The sequence below is a fragment of the Macaca fascicularis genome, chromosome 10 (assembly GCF_037993035.2).
Source record: "Macaca fascicularis isolate 582-1 chromosome 10, T2T-MFA8v1.1".
NCBI lineage: Eukaryota > Metazoa > Chordata > Mammalia > Primates > Cercopithecidae > Macaca > Macaca fascicularis.
In genome coordinates this window covers 93,474,360-93,495,949 of record NC_088384.1, presented here as the reverse complement: position 1 = coordinate 93,495,949, position 21,590 = coordinate 93,474,360, and the positions used below count along the sequence as shown (strand labels likewise).

Sequence of the window (21,590 nt, the reverse complement as noted above, 5' to 3'; positions counted from 1 at the left end):
TTCCCTTCACCAGACCTCGCGTCCTCTGCGCCTGCTCCACCCCAAAGGCCGCGGCGGCGGCGCGGAGCGCTTCACAGTGGGTACTGCCCTCCCGCACACCCAAGTCACCCAGGGGCGCTTCTCCTGGCTAGAGTAAGGGCCTGCGCAGAGGAGGCGACCCCGGGCACACAGCCCCGCCGCCTCCCCGCCGTGGTCCCAGGAGGGCGAGGACCCAGCGCCGCCCGCGCACTGACCGGCCAGCGGGCCCGCCCTCTGCGGGGAGGTGACGGTGTCCGAGGAGTTGAAGCCTCCGAACAGCTTGGGCTCGGCGGCCGCGGGGGCGAAGGCCGCGCTGGGGCCGCGGTGGCCGTCGGCCGAGGCTGGCTTGCTGGGGGTCTGGGAGGCGGGGAAAGCGCCCCCGCCAGCGCCATGCGCGTTCTCGGCGGGCTCCAGGCTGCGGCGCCGCTGGCTGGCATCCTTGGGCTTGCTCTTGTTGCTGCCCATGGTCCTGGCTGGAAAGAGAGGAGACACTGGAACAGGTAGGGTTGCCGGGGCCCCTTGGCCGGCCTCCCTCCCACCCATCCCACAGATGGGGAAAACGAGGCCCAAAGAGAGGCACCAGGGCCCGGCACGGTGGCTCACGCCTGTAATTCCAGCACTTTGGGAAGTCGAGGCGGGCGGATCACTTGAGGTCAGGAGTTCGAGACCAGCCTGGCCAACATGCAGAAACCCCGTCTCTACTAAAAAAAGAATCCAAAAATTAGCCGGGCATGGTGGCACGCGCCTGTAGTCCCAGCTACTCAGGAGAACCGCTGAACAGGGGAGGCAGAGGCTGCAGTGAGCCCAGATCCTGCCACTGCACTCCAGCCTGGGCGTCAGAGGAAGCCTCCGTCTCAAAAAAAAAGAAAAAGAAAAAAAGAAAAAACCGGGGGGACGGGGGCACCAGCCTCTTTGGGAGAGTTAGCCTCTCAAAACCTCGATGGCTTCATCTGTAAAATGAGCGTAAGGATGGCATCCATCCACAAAGGGCCTCCTCGGTCCAGGGCCAGGAACGGAATAAATGCCTCATAATCAGAAGCCCTGACCTTACCTACCCACCTCCCCCTGAGTCACTGTTTCCCTCCCTCCTGGCAGGGACAGTATCTGAGCCACGCCTATGTCCCGGGCACCTAGCACATGGAGGGGGCTCACTGAGGGTTTGTTGAATGAATATGTGGCTGATGGGAATTGCCTAATGCTGGGGAAAGGTGCTAAAAGTGGCAGTCAAGGCCGTACAGTGGGAGGTTTGAAGCAGAGATGACTGGCAGCTAACTCCAGCCACAGGGCCTTCGTGCATACCATTCCCACTGCCCAGATGCTCTTGCCTGGCCACTTCATCGGGGTAACTGGTGCTTCCTTCCGTTCTCAACTCAAAAGTCCCCTCCTTGGGAAGTGTCCCCCAAACCCTTTCACTGGGTCCCCCTGACTTCTGTCTCTCTTTGATAACATGTGGTCCTGTTTTGTTTTTGTTGTTTGAATTCATGTGGTTATGTGACTACTGTCATGGGCTTTTGTTCATCTTGTTCACTGCTGTGCTACCAGTGCCTAGCATGGGGTGTGGCACACAGTAGGTGCTCAGTAAACAGTTGAACGAATGAATTACTATTTAAGAGCTAAGGGACTTTAGAGCCAGAAACCTGGGAGCTCCAGAGAGAGGGAAACACAGAGTAAACCAAGTTGAATACTCCCCCTGACACCCACAGTCCTGCCACCACCCTCTGCCTCCCACTTCCCCATCCGCAGGCCCTGGACCCTGGCTGGTCCCAGCTCCCACTCAGACTGGCCTGGGTCTCCCCACCCATCTTGAACCCTGATAGGGCCATCATCTCACCTGGTAGAAGGCAGGGGCTGTCCCAGAGGACCTGGGAGGCAGCCTGGAGTCTTGGCACGAACACCAGGTGTGAAGTCAGGGGTCTCGAACTAGAAGCCCTCCTCCACCTCTCCCCGCTGTGTGTCCCTAGGCAAGTGACTTCCCCTCTCTGAGCCTCAGTGTCCTCATCTGCAAAGCAGGGATAAAGCAGACATCTCAGCACTGTTTTGAGGATGTCGTTAGAAAGAGAAATCCCAATGGCGTCCACTCTCCAATCACTGTCCATCAGACTGTGGCTCTGGCCCAGTGCTGAGTCTCCTAGACCTAAAGTACCCTTCAACCCTCCCAAAGCTCTTTCAACCCTCTCAAAGCAAGAGTGAGGCAGGGTATGGCATGGCGCTGAGCGTGGCTCTGGAGCTAGGCTCTCCACGTCCAGATCCTGGCTCTAACCCTAAATAACTATGTGACCTTAGGCATGTGACTTCACTTCTCTCTATGCCCTGTTTTCCCATCTATAACGATGGGGTCATTGTGGTAAGTGCATGAGGCACTGTAGAGTGCTAGGGGCATAGCAGGTCACCCTGCACCTCAGCCGTTATTGATATTGTGTGATCCTGGACACACCAGGGAGGTGGGTTCCAATTATTCTCTGGGGAGGCAGATGGCCTGGGAATTAGTCCAGAATTTCCTCTGAGAACCCATGAGTGGGGAAAACACCCACTGGCTGGGTCCTCAGGCAAGACTGTTTGCCCTGAGCACCCAGTCCAGCTATGAGATGCCCCCTGCCTGTGTGAACTTCAGCCTGTCCCCTGTTTCCGCGGGGCCTCCGGCTACCCAGCTGCACAATGGGGATATGGCTTGCATGCTCCTTGGGGACCACCCAGCTCTGAGAATGTGGGGTTGGGGAGGCCCTGGGGAGACCTGCTCAACAGCCCAAGGGTTTACCACGGTCTCCTGAGGGACACGTCAATGAACCTGGGGATAGGGAAAGTCAGTTTCTATGGCAACCCATTCCATTGAGGTCACGGTGCCCATCAGCACTCACCCAGCTGGTGTCCCGCAGGACCTGCTGACCTGGTTACCTGCAGCCCGAGGCTTTATGGGGGCCCAACCAGCCCACCTCCTAGCCACTTGCTTCTTGGTGCAGCATTTATAGTACCTACTAGCAGGCCCTGTGCTCCTCACTATAGGGGGACATAGAGACGAATTAGCCAGGTCCTGCCTCAGGACCCCAAAGCAGGGGACTTGTTTATGTGACCTTGAGAGGAAGTAAAAAATTTTTTTAAAAATTTTATGTAGGAAGAACTATCTAAGAGCCTGAATTTTCTTCAGAATAAAATAAATGTTGAGGAGTGAGCTCCCTGTCACTGGAGGTAATCAAAGACAGGAGAATGGGTACTTGGCTGCTATGCCATGAAGGGAGACAGAAAGCCAGGGCTAGACCTTGAGGGCCCTTCCAGTATCAAGGATACATGTCCCCTCTTGGAAGGGGACAAGAAGAAAAGACACAGCCCCTGACCCCTGCACTCTTACATGAACACGAAGACCACTCCCCACTGGGGCACTCAGAAAAAGCATAACAAGGACCTTTAAGACGAAGCTAAGGGGACCTGAGCCACCAAGTACAATGTTTGTTGCTTTGTGGGACAGTTTTTTTGGTCTTGGTGCTTGGTCCTGGTGTTTGTGGAGAGGCAGACGGTCGAGGTTAAGAGCTGGAGTGCTGGACGGACTCCCTGGTTTGAATCCTGGCCTGCCGCCCTTCGCCTCAGTTTTCCTCTCTATCGATCGGAGATAACACCCGTGTCAGGGCTGCTGGGAGAATCCGTGAGGGAAGTACACGGAACACGCTCAGGATGGCGCAGAACGTTGCCAGGCCTCCGTAAATGGTAACTTTTATCATTCAGAGTGGACTCTTTGGGAACTACCGGAAGATTTAAAAAAAGAAGAAAAAGAAAAGAAAATGCCCCAGAATTCTGCCCCTACAAGACAACCACCTGGGTGTGGTGGTGCATTTCCTTTCAGCTTCACAGCAACGCAAGACTCAACAAACTGGGGTCCACCCAGTAACCTCCACTGTGCACCTGCGACTGGCAGGGCCAGGCAGGATCCATCTCCAGGCCCCCAGAGACCGGGATGGGCCTGACACCCACTAGGTGCTCTGGAAATATTTGCAGAATAGACAAAAGACTAAATGAGCATGGATGTATAATTTGCATCCTGTTTTGTTCCTGCAATGCCGCACTGAAAAGACTAAATATCATTCCGTGGTATTCAAACACTCCCAGAGCTCAGACCTTGAATTGGACCTTGCTCTAAGTACTTTGCAAACATTGACTCATCGGCTCCTCATGATAATCTAGGAGGTAAATACTAATCACGTCTTTATCTTACTGTTGAGGACATTAAGACACAGAGAGGTTGAAGAACTTGCCTGAGGTCGCACAGCATGGGTGAGTGAAAAGGGGCCAGGGAACTACACTGGGCAGGTGGGAATCAGGGGCTGCTCACCGGGTCTGGTGGGGAAACTCACGGGCCACACCTCCTACCTCCGGGGACTCTCTCTCACAAAGCAGCCAGATGGCCTTGGCAGAGGCGTGAGAGAATAAAGCAGCCCGCCCCAGTCCAAGAGAAAGCCTGAGAAAGCTCCAAGCAGAACGTGCTTGAGCAAGAATGGCCCACTGAGGGTCATGCGGGTAGCATTGTGGCCCCCACTTTCCAGATGAGGAAACTGAGGCCTGAGATACCCAGAGGAGATTCTACACTGCCGCCTCCCTCTTTTCACTTAGTGTGTTAGTGTGTTCGGAGCATCTTCTCAGGCCACTTTGAGCTCTCTCATTCTTTTTTTTTTTTTTTTTTTTTGAGATGGAGTCTCACTCTGTTGCCGAGGCTGGGGTGCAATGGTATGATCTCGGCTCGCTGCAACATTCGCCTCCCGGGTTCAAGCAATTCTACTGCCTCAGCCTCCTGAGTAGCTGCGATTACAGGTGCCCGCCACCACTCACAGCTAATTCTGGTATTTTTAGTAGAGACGGGGTTTCACCATGTTGGTCAGGCCGGTCTCAAACTCCTGACCTCGTGATCCACCCGCCTCGGCCTCCCAAAGTTCTGGGATTACAGGCGTGAGCCACCGCGCCTGGCCATGCCTCGCTAATTTTTTTTGTATTTTTAGTAGAGATGGGGTTTTACCATGTTGGCCCGGCTGGTCTCGAAAGCTGCACAGCTATTCACTCGATGACTCAGTGAGGGTGGGAGTTAGTCTCGGGGGGCTGCTTCCATGCTGTGGGACCTCAGGAGAGACCACCCTCTTCCCTGACGCAGAGCTCTGTCCTTGGGCTTCCTGATTCTGCGGCCCAACCGACAAGTCACCATGAGTTGCTCCTTGGAGGGGGGCCAACCTCCCCTCATCTCTTCCGCCACTTGCAGCCTCCAAGGTAGAGATAGACCCTTGCGGGGGGTCAAGGGGAAGCAGTGGGGGCCCTGTACTGGGGCTGCCTGAGGTTCCCAGGGAAAGGTGGCCCCTTTCCTTTGGGAAGTCACTCCTCACCGCGGGCTCTGGACTCCTCAGCAGACAGGGCCTGCTCTATGCCTCGCTCCCTCACGAGGTGCTGGGTTGCTGCCATATGAACTTTTCCCTCAGTGTTCCCAGTGCCTTGAGCTCAGCAGGTCCCCAAGTGGCCAAGCACCTCCCGCTAAGCCTGCATCCCCCCCACCCCCATCCCCATCACTGACTCAGCGACACCACTGCACGTCCCATCCCAGTCATTCCCCAGGTGTTCGCAGAGCACCTGCCATGTGCCAAGCCCTGTGCGGGGCTCTGCCTGTGGGGAGCCCTGGGGCAGTTCCTGAATCTTCCTCAAGCGCATCCCTCCCCGCCACGCTGTCTATCTCCAGTCCTTCAGGCCAGGGCCCTGTGGTCCTGGGCCTGGACACAGCAGTGTGGGTCCCTCCAGCCCACCCTCCCCCCGCAGCCAGAGGCGGCTCCGTAAACCTCACAGACAGCCGGGCCTCCCCCGCCTAAAACTCTCCACGGAAAGCCACTAACAACCTACGTGTTCCTCAGAGAGGGGCTGGTTAAATAAAGGGGCTGCAGTCACCAAGTGCACAGCAGTGCAGCCATTATAAAGAATGAGAGCTGACAGTGGCCTGAGAAGAAGCCCCAACACACTGTTTCAGTGAAAAGAAGGCGGTGGCAGTGTAGAATCTCCTCCTCTCCCCGCCCTGTGCGGGGCTCGGCACATGGCAGGTGCTCTGCGAACACCTGGGGAATGACTGGGATGGGACGTGCAGTGGTGTCGCTGAGTCAGTGATGGGGATGGGGGTGGGGGGGATGCAGGCTTAGCGGGAGGTGCTTGGCCACTTGGGGACCTGCTGAGCTCAAGGCACTGGGAACACTGAGGGAAAAGTTCCTATGGCAGCAACCCGGCACCTCGTGAGGGAGCAAGGCATAGAGCAGGCCCTGTCTGCTGAGGAGTCCAGAGCCCGCGGTGAGGAGTGACCTCAGTTTCCTCCTCTGGAAAAGGGTTGTCAGCAATCAAACATGATAATGCAGGCAATGGGCTTAGTGTGGTGTCTGGCCTGTAGCAAACATGAGCTGCTATTATTTCTGTAAAGAAGATTGCGCCTGGGCAACATAGTGAGACCCTATGTCTATAGAAAATTAAAAATTAGCCTGTAGTCCCAGCTACTTGGGAGGCTGAGGTGGGGGGATCACTTGAGCCCTGGAGTTTGAGGCTGCAGTGAGCTGTCATCACGCCACTACACTCCAGCCTGGGTGAGAGAACGAGACCCTGTCTCAAAAAGAAAAAAAAAGAAGAAGAAGAAGAAGAAAGAAAGAAAGGAAATTGCACACATACATGCACTCTGCCTGGGCAACAGAGTGAGACCATGTCTCAAAAAAAAAAAAAAAAGTAGAATTGGATTGTTTGTAACACAAAGGAATGATAGATGCTTGAGGTGACGGATACCCTACTTCCCCTGATGTGATTATTACATAGTGTATGCCTGTATCAATATATCTCATGTACCCCATAAATATGTACACCTACTATGTACCCATACAAATTAAAAATTTAAAAAAACTTTTAAAAAAGAAAGCTCTGGAAGGATTCCAAATTCATCACAATGTTTCATCTCAAAAGTGTGGGATGGGGAGAGGAAAATCCCTTTTCACTTTACACCCTGTATCCGTTGACATTTAGAAATGACTTTGTCATGATTTTCTAAAATGAGAATTTTTTTTAAATATTCAAGAGCTTCCCATCATAACCCTGTGGATGAGGCCTAAAGCCATCACCTGGGTCACACGGCCCTGCAGCTGGTGTTGCTGCCATCTCCCACAGCGTGTCCCATCCTCCCACAGCATGTCCCATCCTCCCACGGCGTGTCCCATCCTCCCACGGCGTGTCCCATCCTCCCACGGCATTTCCCGTCCTCCCACGGTGTGTCCCGTCCTCCCAGGGCGTGTCCCGTCCTCCCACGGCGTGTCCCATCCTCCCACGGCGTGTCCCAGCCTCCCACGGCGTGTCCCATCATCCCACAGCGTGTCTCATCCTCCCACGGCGTGTCCCAGCCTCCCAGAGCGTGTCCCCTCCTCCCATGGCGTGTCCCATCCTCCCATAGCATGTCCCAGCCTCCCAGAGCATGTCCCAGCCTCCCACAGTGATCTGCCCAACCACAGGGCACCACACACTCTCTCTCACCTCCTGGCTCACAGATGCTCAGACCACACTGCTGTTCAGCCACTACACACCAGCCCCTTCCTTCCTGACACTGAAGAACATCATCTCCACCTCTTCTAAGGGTGGAGAGCAGGCCAGGAGCTTAGGAGCTGAGAGTGAGGACTCCAGTCAAACCTGGGTTCGAGTCCTGGCTGCACTTCTTAGTAGCTACATTTTCTTGCGCAAGTCACTTTGCCTGTGAGTTTCCTGCCCTTTAAAATGGGGTTAGAAACCTAACAACTGAAAAGTACGAGTGAGAGTCCATGCGGCAGGAAAAGAATAAGTGCACGATAAACAGCACACGATGTTGTTTACTGTTGTTATGATCATTCCAGGGAATAAGAGGAGGCAGTGGCAGGGCCTTGAACACCAAGCACAAGGCTGGGCACTTTAGCGCTTTACACACGGCTGGTTCTTAATTGTCCCAACAGCACAACGAAGCAGGGACTGTAACTGCACCCATTTTACAGATGGTTCAGAGAAACTAAAACCTTGTCCAAGGCCACACAGCAAGTCAGTGCAGCAGAGCTGGGATGCTCACGGTTCAGGAGAGAGGTGTCAGAACCTACCTCTGGTGCCCCGCCCACCGTGCCAATGACCCCACAGCCCAAAGCAACACGGGGGTCAGAGGGCAACCTATGACCTCATCGCCCACATCTTAGACCCTCCAGGGAAGCAAAAGCATCACAGAGCAGTCAAAAACTACAGGTGGAGCCGGGCGCAATGGCTCATGCCTGTAATCCCAGCACTTTGGGAGGCCAAGGCGGGTGGATCACCTGAGGTCAGGAGTTTGAGACCAGCCTGGCCAACATGGTGAAACCCCGTCTCTACTAAACATACAAAATGAGCTGGGCATGGTGGCGCACGCCTGTAATCCCAGCTACTTGATAGGCTGAGGTAGGAGAATCACTTGAACCAGGGAGGTGGGGGTTGCAGTGAGCAGACATTATGCCATTGCACTCCAGCCTGGGCAACAAGAGCAAAACTCCATCTCAAAAAAAAAAAAAAAAAAAAAATTCAGGTGGCCTGGGACCACAATGCCAGGTTCAGATGCCGGCTTGCAACTTCCTAGCCATGCAGCCTCGGGAAATGGGAACTGGTGTGATTTTTCCTACATAATTTGGGGCTCACTGTGAGGAAAGCATGGCATCATATTTGTAAAGTACCTGGCACATAGAAAGTGCTCAGTATCTAATTAGCAATTATTATGATTTCTGTGGAAGATCTTGTTCAGACACTTGCTCTCTTTTGCAGTCAATTTCATAGTTAGGCCTCCAAAATGCCTACTGTATGCGCCATGCCCTGTGCATGGTCCTGGCGGGGCTTGCCTGGTGGAGTTGATTAGGAGCCAAGGCCTACAAATGCCACTTTACAGGGAAAGAACCCAGAAAAGACAAGGATATCACTATGGACTGAATGCGTTTCCCCCACCCCAGATTCACATGTTGAAGCCCTAATCCCCAGTGTGATGGTGTTTGGAGGTCAGCCTTGGGAGGTGATTAGGTTCAGATGAGTCATAAGGATGGAGTCCTTATGATGGGATTAGTGCCCTTACGAGAAGAGGAGACCAGAGCCCTGTCTCTCTCTGCCATGTGAGGACACATTAAGAAGGTGGCCGTTTGCAAACCAGGAAGACAGTCCTCATCAGACACTGAATCTGCTGCCACCTTGATATTGGACTCTCCAGCCTTCAGAGCTGTGAGAAATAAATGTTCATGGTTTAAGCTGCCCAGTCTATGGTATTTTGTTATAGCAGCCTGAATGAACTAAGATACAAGTCCATCAGTTAACCCCACTCTAAGATACTTGTCAATACAATTAGCTTAGAAAAAGAAGGCTGGGTGTGGTGGCTCACACCTGTAATCCCAGCACTTTGGGAGGCTGAGGCAGACGGATTGCTGGGACCCATGAGTTTTCCTGGGCAACATGGTAAAACATCATCTCTACAAAAAAACACAAAAATTTGGCCAGGTGTGTTGGCTCACGCATGAAATCCCAATACCTTGTGAGGCGGAGGCAGGAGGATCGTATGAGACTAAGGGGTTTCCGACTAGCCTGGGCAGCATGGTGAAACCCCATTTCTACAAAAAATACACTAAAGAAATTAGCCAGGCATGATGGCATGCACCTGTAGTCCCAGCTACTCAGGAGGCTGAAGTGAGAGAATCGCCTGAGTCTGGAAAGTTGAGGCTGCAGTAAGCTATTACCGCACCAGTGCACTCCAGCCTGAACAACAGAGTGAGACTGTCTCAAAAAAAAGGAAAGAGGCCGGGCGCCGTGGCTCATGCCTGTAATCCCAGCACTTTGGGAGGTCGAGGCAGGTGGATCACCTGAGGTCAGGAGTTCGAGATCAGCCTAGCCAACATGGTGAAATCCCATCTCTACTAAAAATACAAAAATTAGGCGTGGTGGTGCACACCTGTAATCTCAGCTACTTGAGAGGCTGAGGCAGGAGAATCATGTGAACCCAGGAGGCAGCGGTTGCAGTGAGCGGAGATCATGGCACTACACTCCAGCCTGGGTGACAGAGTGAGACTCTGTCTCAAAAAAAAAAAAAAAAGACTAGAAAAAGAAATTGAAGAATAAAATGGAATTAGAAAAGAGAAAGTAAGAGTATTATTATTGGCCAGGTGCGGTGGCTCACACCCGTAATCCCAACACTTTGGGAGGCAGAGGTAGGTGGATCACCTGAAGTTGGGAATTCGAGATCAGCCTGGCCAACATGGTAAAACCCCGTCTCTACTAAAAGTACAAAAATTAGCTGATGTGGTGGCACATGCCTGTAATCCCAACTACTCTGGGGGCTGAGACAGGAGAATCGCTTGAACCCAGGAGGCAGAGGTTGCAGTGAGCCAAGATTGCGCCACTGCACTCCAGCCTGCGCAACAGGGCAAGACTCTGTCTCAAAAACAACACCAAAAAAGAGTATTATTATAGTATTTGGTATAGGTATAGATCTGGGAAATCCAAGATAACCTACTGCAAAACTATTAAACCAAAAGCAAATTAAGTAAAGTGGCAGGGAATTAAGTTAACATTCCCAAATCAATTATGTGTATATACACCAATTGCAATTAGAAAATAAAATGAAAGAAAGCTTAGCATTATAAAAATATTGGCCAGGTGCAGTAGCTCATGCCTGTAATTCCAGCACTTTGGGAGGCCGAGGTGGGTGAATCACAAGGTCAGGAGTTCGAGACCACCCTGGCCAATATGGCGAAACCCTGTCTCTAGTAAAAATACAAAAATTAGCAGGGTATGGTGGTGCGTGCCTGTAGTCCTAGTTACTCGGGAGGCTGAGGCAGAAGAATCACTTGAACCCGGGAGGTGGAGGTTGCAGTGAGCCAAGATAATGCCACTGCACTCCAGCCTGGGCGACAGTGCAAGACTCTGTCAAAAAAAAATTATTCATAAATCAATCTAAAAGTTCAATGTGATCCCAATTAAAAAAACCCAACAAGATTTTTTTTTTTAACTAGGCAAGTCAATTTCTAAATTTGTAAGTAAAAATATTGAATAAGAGTAGCCAGAGAATTCCTAAAAAGAAGAGTAATGAGGGAGAAACAGCCCAACCAGACAGTAAACCTTACTACAAAGATAACAGTAATTAAAACTGTGTGCTATTGGCACATCAGTAAATCAGGGGAACAGAATAGAGATTCCAAAAGTTGTCCTGAAACATATGGGAATTTACTATATAATGAAGATGGCAGTTTGTACCAGTGAGAAAAAGGTGGATGATTTTTAAGATGGAGTTAGGACCAACAGTCTGACATCAGAAAACAAAGCTGGATCTCAGTCTCACTATATATGCCAATAAATTACAAATCAATCAGATTTAAACCACAAAATACTCAAACCATAAAGCTCTAAAAAGGGGAGGAGCCAGGTGCGGTGGCTCACACCTGTAATCCCAACACTTTGGGAGGCCAAGGCAGGAGAGCTGCTTGAGTCCAGGAGTTTGAGACCAGCCTGAACAACACGGCAAAATCTCATATCCACAAAATATGTGTGTGTGTGTGTGTGTGTGTGTATGTGTGTGTGTGTAAAGGGGGAAAGATAATAAATTTTCTTATCTCTGAATGGGGAAAGCATTCCTAAACATGACATAAGACCTGGAAATCATTCTTTATTTTTATTTTTATTTTTTTTGAGACGGAGTCTCGTTCTGTCGCCCAGGCTGGAGGGCAGTGGCCGGATCTCAGCTCACTGCAAGCTCCGCCTCCCGAGTTTACGCCATTCTCCTGCCTCAGCCTCCTGAGTAGCTGGGACTACAGGCGCCTACCACCTTGCCCGGCTAGTTTTTTGTATTTTTTAGTAGAGACGGGGTTTCACCATTTTAGCCGGGATGGTCTCGATCTCCTGACCTCGTGATCCGCCCGTCTCGGCCTCCCAAAGTGCTGGGATTACAGGCTTGAGCCACTGCGCCCGGCCAGAAATCATTCTTTAAATGATAAATCACTCTATATAAAAACTGAAGCGGTTGTGTAGCTCAACAGTAAACAAGTTTAAAGGACAAACAACAAACTAAGAAAAATAATTGCAACTCTATGATAGGTAAGGGTGTTTTTTTTCTTAGCATGTATATAATAAGCTCCCATAAAATAAGAAAAACGACAACATATAGTTTGAAGAAAAAGCAAACAAATGGCTCACAAACATATGACAAGATGCTCAACCTCACTCATAAGATAAATGCAAATTCAAATCATACCAGCCACCCAACAACAGCAGATACACGTTCTTCTCGAGTGCACATGGAACATTCTCCGGGACAGACCATATGCTACACCATAAAACAAGGCTCAATAAATTTAAAAGGAGTGAAATCATACAAAGTATGTTTCCAACCACAATAGAATGAAGTAAGAAATCAATAACAGAAAGAAATTTGGAAAATTAAAATATGTGAAAACTAAACAACACGTTCCTCAATAACCAGTGAGTCAAAGAATAAATCACCAAAAAGCTTAGAAAATACTTAGAGATGAAAGAAAATGAAGATGCAACATATCCAAATGTAAGGATGTGGTAAAAGAGAACTTAAAGGGAAATTTCTAGCTGTAAAATCCTATATTTAAAAAAAAAAAACCGTCTAGATGTGGTGTCTCGTGCCTGTAATCCCAGCACTTTGGGAGGCTGGGGCAGATGGATCGCTTGAGCTCAGGAGTTCGAGACTAGCGTGAGCAACACAGTGAAACCCCTGTCTCTAAAAAATAAAAAAATTTAAAAAATCATCAGGCGTGCTGGCACCTGCCAGTAGTCCCAGCTACTCGGGAGGCTGAGGCGGGAGGACTGCTTGAGCCCTGGAGTTCAGAACTGCAATGAGCCATGATCATGCCACTTACACTCCAGCCTGGGCAACAGAGTGAGGCCCTGTCTCAAAAAATAAACATAGGCCAAGTGCAGTGGCTCACGCCTGTAATCCCAGCACTTTAGGAGGCCGAGGGGGACGGATTACCTGAGGTCAGGAGTTTGAGACCGGCCTGGCCAACATGGTGAAATCCCATCTCTACTAAAAATACAAAAATCAGCAGGGCGTGGTGGCGGATGCCTATAATCCCAGCTACTCGGGAGGCTGAGGCAGGAGAACTGCTTGAACCCCGGAGGCAGAGGTTGCAGTGAGCCGAGATTATACCATTGCACTCCAGCCTGGACAACAAGAGTGAAATTCTGTCTCAAAAAAAAATAAATAAATAAAAATAAAAAGGAGAAAGATTTCAAATCAATAACCTAAACTTCTACCTTAAGATACTGGGAAAAGAAGAGCAAACTAAATCTAAAGCTAGTACAAGGAAGGAAAGAATACAGATTAGAGCACAAATTAATGAAATCAAAAATAAAAAGCAATAGGGAAAATCAACAAAACCAAAAGGTGATTCTTTGAAAAGATCAACAAAATTGACAAATCTTTAGCTAGATTGAACAAGAAAAAAAGGGAAGACTCAAATGACTAAACTCAGGAATGAAAGGGAAGACATTATTACTAACCTTAAAGAACCAAAGATTATAAGAGACTACTGTGAATAATTCTATGTCAGTAAACTAGATAACTTAGATGAAATTCCTAGAAATAAACACAAATTATCAAAAATTAGAAGAAATAGGCTGGGCGCGGTGGCTCACGCCTGTAATCCCAGCACTTTGGGAGGCCGAGGCGGGCGGATCACCTGAGTTCAGGAGTTCAAGACCAGCCTGGCCCACATGGTGAAACCCTGTCTCCACTAAAAATGAAAAACCAGCCGGGCGTGGTGGCACGTGCCTGTAATCCCAGCTACTCGGGAGGCTGACACAGGAGAATTGCTTGAACCCAGGAGGCGGAGGTTGAGGTGGGCCGAGATAGTGCCATTGCACTCCAGCCTGGGCAACAAGAATGAAACTCCATCTCAAAAAAAAAAAAAAAAAGAAGAAGAAGAAGAAGAAGAAATAGAAAATTCGAATAAATCTAAAGCAATAAGGAGATGGAATTATTAATTTTAAATTTTCTCACAGAAGCAGCCCAGGCCCAGATAGCTGGACTGGTGAATTCTACCAAATATTTGAAGAAGAAATAATACCAGTTCTTCTCTAGGAAATACTTCCCAACTCATTTTCTGAAGCCGGTATTACCCGATCCCATAACCACACAAAGACATCACAAGAAAAGAAAATTACAGACCAGTAACTTTTATGAAAATGAATATATGTATTACATACATATAAATATTCTACAAAATACTAGAAAACTGGATCCAGCAACAAAAAACTTATGTTTTCCAAAGAACAACATCAAGAAAGTAAAAGGACAACCCACAGAATAGGAGAAAATATTTGTAAATCATATACTTGTATCTACAATATATAAATATCTCTTACAGTGGCTCATGCATGTAATCCCAGTGCTTTGGAAGCCAAGACAGGAGGATCTCTTGAGGCCAGGAGCTTGAGACCAGCCTCGGAAACATAGTGAGACCCCTACTAAAAATTAAAAAAAAAAATTAGCCGGGCGTGGTGTTGCATGCCTGTGGTCCTATCTACTCAGGAGGCTGAGATGGGAGGATTGCTTGAGCCCAGGAATTTGAGGTTACAGTCAGCTATGATCACACCATTGCACTCCAGCCTGAGTGGCAGAGTAAGATCCTATCTCTACAAAATTAAAAAAAAATTAAGCCAGGCATGGTGGCACACGCCTATAGTCCTAGCTACTTGGGAGGCTGAGGCAGGGGGATCACTTGAGGCCAGGACTTCTAGACTAGCCTGGGCAACATAGTGAGACCCTGTTGCTAAGACAAAAAAAAATAGATTACATTAATAATAAAAGTAGGCAAAGAACTTGAATAGACATTCCTCCAAAGAAGATATACAAATGGCCAATAAGCACATGAAAAGATGCTTAATGTCACTAGTAATTAGGGAAATAAAAATCAAAACGGCTGAGTACAGTGGCACATGCCTGTAAACCCAGCGCTTTGGGAGGCCGAGGTGCGAGGATCATTTGAGCCCAGGAGTTCAAGACCAGCCTGGGCAACACGGTGAGACCCTATCTCTACAAACTAAAAAAAAAAAAAAATGAGCCTGAGCCAGGTGTGGTGGCACACACTTTTGGTCCCAGCTGCTCAGGAGGCTGAGATGAGAGGATTGTTAGAGCCCAAGAGTTTGAGGCTGCAGTGAGCCTCGGCAACAGACTGAGACCCTGTCCAAAAAAAAAAAAAAATCAGAACCACCATGAGATGCCACTTCACAGACACTAGGACGGATGACTAGAATCTAAAAGACAAATGTTGGCAAGGATGTGGAGAAACTGGAACCCTCAGACATTGCTGATGGGAATGTAAAATGGTGCAGCTGCTTTGCAAAACAATCTGGCAGTTCCTCAGAAAGTTAAACATGGAATTACCATATGATCTAGCAATTCTACTCGTAGGTACACACTCAAGAGAAATGAAAAACATATGTCTACACAAAAACTTGCACATGAATGTCCAGAACAGTATTACCCGTAATAGCCAGAAAGCCCAAATGTCCATCAACTGATGAATGGATAAATAAAATATGGTATATCCATATGATAGAATATTATTTGGCAAGAAAAAAAGAATGAAATATTGATCCATGCTACAACATGAGTGAATCTTGAAAACATTATGCTAAGTGAAAGAAGTCAGCCGCAAAAGAGTACACTTGAATGATTTCATTTCTATTAAATGCCCAGAATAGGCAAATCTATAGAAACAGAAACTAGATTAGTTGCCGCCTAGGTCTAGGGGAGGGAAGTTTAGGGGGAAGTGGGGAGTAACTGTAATGGGTAAAGTTTCTTTGTAGGGTAATGAAAATGTTCTAAATTTGACTGTGGTGACGATTGTACAACTCTGTGACTCTACTAAAAACCACCGAATTGTATACTTTAAATAGATAAATTGTATGCTATGTGAATTTTATCTCAGTAAAGCTGTGATACACATTTTTCAAATAAACTACACTGGGGGCCACTGTTCACCTATCAGCTCGGCAAATTGCACTTATGCAATTTATCCCCAAATTGGTAACATCCTATGCTGGTGAGAGTGAGGAGAACAGAGGGTGTGGGGACACCAGCGCAATCTCTCTGAAGGACAATTTGGCAATACCTATCACAATTACACACCCACTGACCCTGCAGTGTGGAATTAATCCTAAAAGAACACATAAACACAAGGCATATGATTGAGGATATTCATTTGTGGAATTGTCTAGAACAAGCAAAAGACTGGAAACAACCAAAATATCTGTCCTTAGTTAAGTACAGTGTGACCACCGTACATGCAGTGGAATACTACGCAACCATGAACAAGAAAAATGCAGCACAAATAAATGACCTCTGAGGTACACTGTCAAGAGAAAAAAGTCAGTTGAGGACAGGGTAGACTGTGTGCTATCATTTGTCTAAAAAAGAGAAAAAAATTTCCGGCTGGGGGTGATGGCTCACACCTATAATCCCAGTACTTTGGGAGGCTAAGACAGGAGGACTGCTTGAGCCCAGACATTCAAGACCAGCCTAGGCAACATAGTGAGACTCTGCTTCTACAAAAAAATAAATAATGGCCGGGCGCGGTGGCTCACGCCTGTAATCCCAGCACTTTGGGAGGCCGAGGCGGGCGGATCACAAGGTCAGGAGATCGAGACCACGGTGAAACCATGTCTCTACTAAAAATACAAAAAATTAGCCGGGCGCGGTGGCGGGCACCTGTAGTCCCAGCTACTCAGGAGGCTGAGGCAGGAGAATGGCGTGAACCCAGGAGGCGGAGCTTGCAGTGAGCCGAGATCGCGCCACTGCACTCCAGCCTGGGCGACAGAGCGAGACTCCGTCTCAAAAAACAAACAAACAAAAAAAAAAAATAAATAAATAAATAAATAAATAATTAGCTGGGTGTGGTGCATTTCCCTGCAGTCCCAGCTCCTTGGGACGCTGAGGTGGGAGGATCATTTGAGCCCAGGAGTTCGAGGCCTCAGTAAGCATGATTGTGACACTGCACTACAGCCTGGGCAACAGAGTAAGACCCTAAGAAAAAAACAAAATTCTTTGCAAATGTGTAATATTGAGTCAAGTGCGGAAGCTAAAAATATCAACACCTGGCATTCCCATCATTATTGAAATTCACATTATGCTAAAAAAATTGTTAATATACATGCTTATATATGCCTGGATCTCCCTGGAAGGATACACCAGAAATTTTTTCAAGTGGTTGACTCTGGCAAGGAGACCTGGGTGTGAGAGAGACTTACTTTTCCCTGTCGTGTGTGTGTATGTGTGTGTGTGTGTGTGTGTGTGATGTTTTTTCTTTCCTTTTTAAAGAAAAAACACAAACTTACCTGGTTTCAAATCCTGGCTCTGTCTCTCATAGCTGGCCAAGTTGCTTCACTTTTCTGAGCCTCTGTTCTCTGTTCTGTAAAGGGAGGGATAATAGGATTAATATCCACCTTGCAAGGTTGGTGTGGAAGATGAAATAAGACAGCACAAGCTCAGGGCACCCCCCCGTGCCTGGCTCCTAGTAAGTGCACAGTCCCTGTTTGCCATTCATCTGTAACTATGGACACTGCAGTGCACTGTAACAGGGACCACCAGAGAGCCTCAGAGAAAGTGTTCCAAGGACCAGCATCCCCTCTGGCTGGGAGAAACTGGGAAAGGCTTCCTGGGGGAGGCAGCATTTGCGAAGGGCTTCGAGGACAAGAAGGATTTCCACAAGTAGAGATGAATGGGGGCCACATTCTTGGCAAAGGGGGCCACACAAGCAAAAGGCCAGGAGTGGGAAAGCCCTGGACAGTCACTCAATGGTGCACTGCCAGGCTCCTCCAACAAGGCTTAGCTGAGCACCTACTGATGCCATAGTGGGAAAGACAGTCAAAAGCCATGTAGCTGGGCTGGCCGAGGGAGGAACTACAGAAAGTATCGTGACAGGGATAACGAGGGGCCAGGTCCACAGGCTCATAGAGCAGGCCGGGAAATGGAGGCTCAGAAAGGGAGAGGGGCCATCCAAGATCACACAGCAGGTTCCCAATTTCTGAACATAGCCTCTCTCAGCTTCACCCTCTCCTTGTCCTCTAGACCTGGAGAAGAGAAAGTCCAGAGGGGTCCTCCGGCCATGCCCTCATCAGGGGGTGGACACAGAGGCCAAATAAACCAGGGGCCCCACAAGGAGGAGGGATGGTTGATCCTCAGAGGATAACAACAGCTACAGCGTCACCATCACAGTGTTGCTGGGTGGCGCGCACCATGCTTAGGAACTCAGTGAACCACCCCAGCCCTCTGTGGTGGGCCCTGATTTGCAGATGAGGAAACTGAAGCACAGAGAGGTGGAGCTGCTTGCCTGATGTCACACAGCTCATAAGACACAGCACTGGGAGGCAAACCCAGACTATCTGGGTTCCACCGTCTCGTACCCCAGAGCCCATTCCTTAAAGGAGGCCCCAGCAGGGCATCCTATCAGTGATCACATCCGCTCAGAAGGGCCCAGGGTGGAAGCTGTTCTCAGCCAGTCCTGGAATGCCTCCTGATAACAGTGCCCCAGTGGCGGGGGAAAGGTGGGAGGCGGGCCAGGGAAGAGCAGCAGTGGGTGTAGTGTCAGGCCTGTGCGGGGATGAAGGGGGAAGGCGGCGGGCAAGGACTTGGCCCTTTGGCAGCCATCCTCTCTCTGACGGGAGAGCAGAAGGGCTTGTCAGGCACCTGCCCAAGCCAGGTGGGGGCATCATGGTTAAGGGGACCCTGCTGCCACCACAGGAGGACTCTGGGCACATGGACTGAAGTTTCCTTCAGTACCATGGAGATGCCCATAGTCACCCTCAGGTAGTTGCAAAGGCTAACAGGTGAATCCACGCCAAGACCTGGGCACACAGGCCATGCCCCATGAACAGAGGTCCCTGCTGTGCCCCTAACCTTAGATTCTCACTGGTACTGTTCAGACTTCTATTCTCACCAAGACCCTGCTACACAGCAACAACCTGCCCCTCTTTCCAGATGGGGGCACAGAGAGGGACTCAGAGAAGCCAAGTGAGATGCCTGGGGCGCGTCCAAGACAGCAGATGGCCAGCTGATGCCCCAGGCCAGTGTGGGCACTGCTCCCCAAGGCCACTCTCCCAGCTGGAAATTACCCCAGGGACTAAGCAGAGCCCCATGGCTGGCCCATTTTCCAAAAGGGGAAATGGAAAGCCAGACAGGGAAAGTGGCTGGCCCAAGGCCACAGAGCTAGGAATAGGGCAGGAATAGGGCAGGGAGCAGCCACCAGGGCCCAGGCCACTACAACAACCTTGGGGGTCAGGGCACCCTGCCAGCACTGGCCGCATCCAGAGACAGCAAGGCTGAGGCTGGGAGAAGTATAAGGGGGCGCAGCCTGCCCATTTCACAGATGGGCACCGCCTTCCTCCAAGCCCAACACCCTCTTCTTGCCCCTCACACTGGAGTGGAAGCTCCCCGTGGGCAGGGATCTTCCCCGCTTCTCTTTTTCCTTCCCGCTATCAAAAGAACGACCTGCTCGGCTGGGCGCGGTGGCTCACGCCTGTAATCCCAGCACTCTGGGAGGCCGAGACAGGCGGATCACGAGGTCAAAAAATCGAGACCATCCTGGCTAACACAGTGAAACCCCGTCTCTACTACAAATACAAAAATTAGCCGGGCGTGGTGGCAGGCGCCTGTAGTCCCAGCTACATGGGAGGCTAAGGCAGGAGAATGGCGTGAACCCGGGAGGCGGAGCTTGCAGTGAGTGGAGATCCCACCACTGCACTCCAGCCTGGGAGACAGAGCGAGACTCCGTCTCAAAAAAAAAAGAATGACCTGCTCACCCGCAGTGTTTTTCTACAAGTGTAGAAATGCAGAAAGGCACAGGCTTCACAGCAAGGGATACGAACACTGACAGCAGCGGTGGCTGATATTCATGCATCACCTGCCATGCGCCACACTCATCACCCCATCGCACAGATGAGGAAACCGAAGCACAGACAGGTTAAATGGTGTGCCTGAGATCCCAACTCTTAGCAGCCAAGTGACAACCCCTAACCCTCTGCACGTCTTCCTAACCAGGACGGCCACCCAGGGCCCTGGAAACACCCAAAGGAAGGAGCCTGGGCTCCTCCTGGCAAAACCCAATGTTACCAGCTGCTCTGGTCCAGGCCAGGGGTGGAATGGGGTGTGCTGACGGGAGTGCAGAAACCCATGCTTCTCCCCATCAGCTTTTCCCCCTCACATCCTTCCGCCTGGAGTTCACGCTCCCCTCCAAAGCTGCCAGCAGCCTGTAGCAAGCTGTGGCCACACTCGTTTCACACACAAGGCCATGGGGGCTCCAGGAGGCTGCCCCAGCAAGAAGGCAGACAGCCAGGATGCCAACCAGATCTGAGGGACACCAGAGCCCACCCTCCCCTACCTCCCCTGCGAGGAGCACAGCAAGGGCAGCCCAGGAGGGAGCCTGGGTGCAGAGGCACAGGCGGACCAGAGTGCCAGGTGGGCAGGGCCTTGTCCAGAGCGAGGTCTGGCCAGAGTGGGTTCCGGTGTAACTGGGTCACTGCTGGCCCTTGGCCTAGGCACGAGGGGGCCCAGGGGAGACCCCCAGAGGGATATGTTCAGCAATGCAAGTCATGAAGGCCTGCAAAACTGAGAGCAGGGCCAGGAAGCTTTTCTCAGGCCCCTGGGAGCTGGAGGTCAGGGCACAGTGGCCCTTCCCCCAGTGTCTTCTCAGGGACAGTCATCTCCAGCTCCAAAGGGCCTGAGGGGCAAGAGGAGACACCTAAACCATGGTGGCCTTCCCAGAGGAGGAGGTATCTCAGCTGAGGCCCAAAGGCTAGGTGGTTTGTGAAGAGAGGGTGGTGAGTGTGACCCAGGTAGGTGGGACGGCTTTGACAGGGCCTGCAGCTGCGACCGCTTAGAGAAAGGTGAGGGAGCTATGTCCATTTCAGTCCTGCAGCCTCAGTCTCCTCAGCAGCAAAATGGGGGAAAGACAGACACACGGGGGTGGCTCCTTCTTCCCTATACCCACTTCCCACCATCTCTCCCTCCTCCAGGCTCCCATGCCCCGGAGTGAGGTCACTGAGAAGGAGACAGTATCTAGGGACTGGTGAGTTGGAGGAGTGAGGAGGCTTCACAGACCTCCCCACCCCACTCCAGGTACCATCCCTATCTATCTGTCTATCAGCAGGCAGCCCCGTCTCGGGGTGGGTAGGGCAGCTCACAAGGCCCGGAGGTCACAGCCCCAACCCCCGGGAGGCTTTGTGGGCCCTTCTCCTTGGCAGATGAGGAGGCTAAAGCTGAGAGGGGGCTGCCAGCCCTTGGTCACACAACAAGGCCAAGGCCTGCCTTGAAATAAGGGTGTGGGCTGGGGGCAATGGCACTGAGGATAAGATTCTGGGGGCACCAGGCCCCAAAGCACTGAGCTGAGGAGAAACTGGAAGAGGAGACAAAGCCTTGGGGCCGGCCTGCTGAGGGCTAACCACCACGTAGCTGAGTGAAGGCTTCCATCAGAATCACTGTGTGCCGGGAGCAGCGGCTTGCGCCTGTAATCCCAGTGACTCGGGAGGCCAAGATGGGAGGATCGCTTGAGGCCAAG

The 21,590-nt window shown here is 50.5% G+C and overlaps 1 protein-coding gene across 8 annotated transcripts in view; it reads right to left on the bottom strand.

Moving 5' to 3' along the window:
- The window catches only part of SRC (SRC proto-oncogene, non-receptor tyrosine kinase), a 62,215-nt gene that overhangs the window by 20,996 nt on the left and 19,629 nt on the right, over window positions 1–21,590 (bottom strand). For all 8 annotated transcript variants that reach the window (XM_045362957.3, XM_074005296.1, XM_045362958.3 and 5 more), the window contains 3 exons: window positions 17,374–17,447; window positions 1,850–2,017; window positions 234–491 (listed from right to left, as the gene is read on the bottom strand). In XM_045362957.3, coding sequence (XP_045218892.1) covers window positions 234–483 — 250 coding nt within the window. In that variant the 5' untranslated portion in view covers window positions 484–491; window positions 1,850–2,017; window positions 17,374–17,447. The remainder of the gene's footprint in view (window positions 1–233; window positions 492–1,849; window positions 2,018–17,373; window positions 17,448–21,590) is intronic.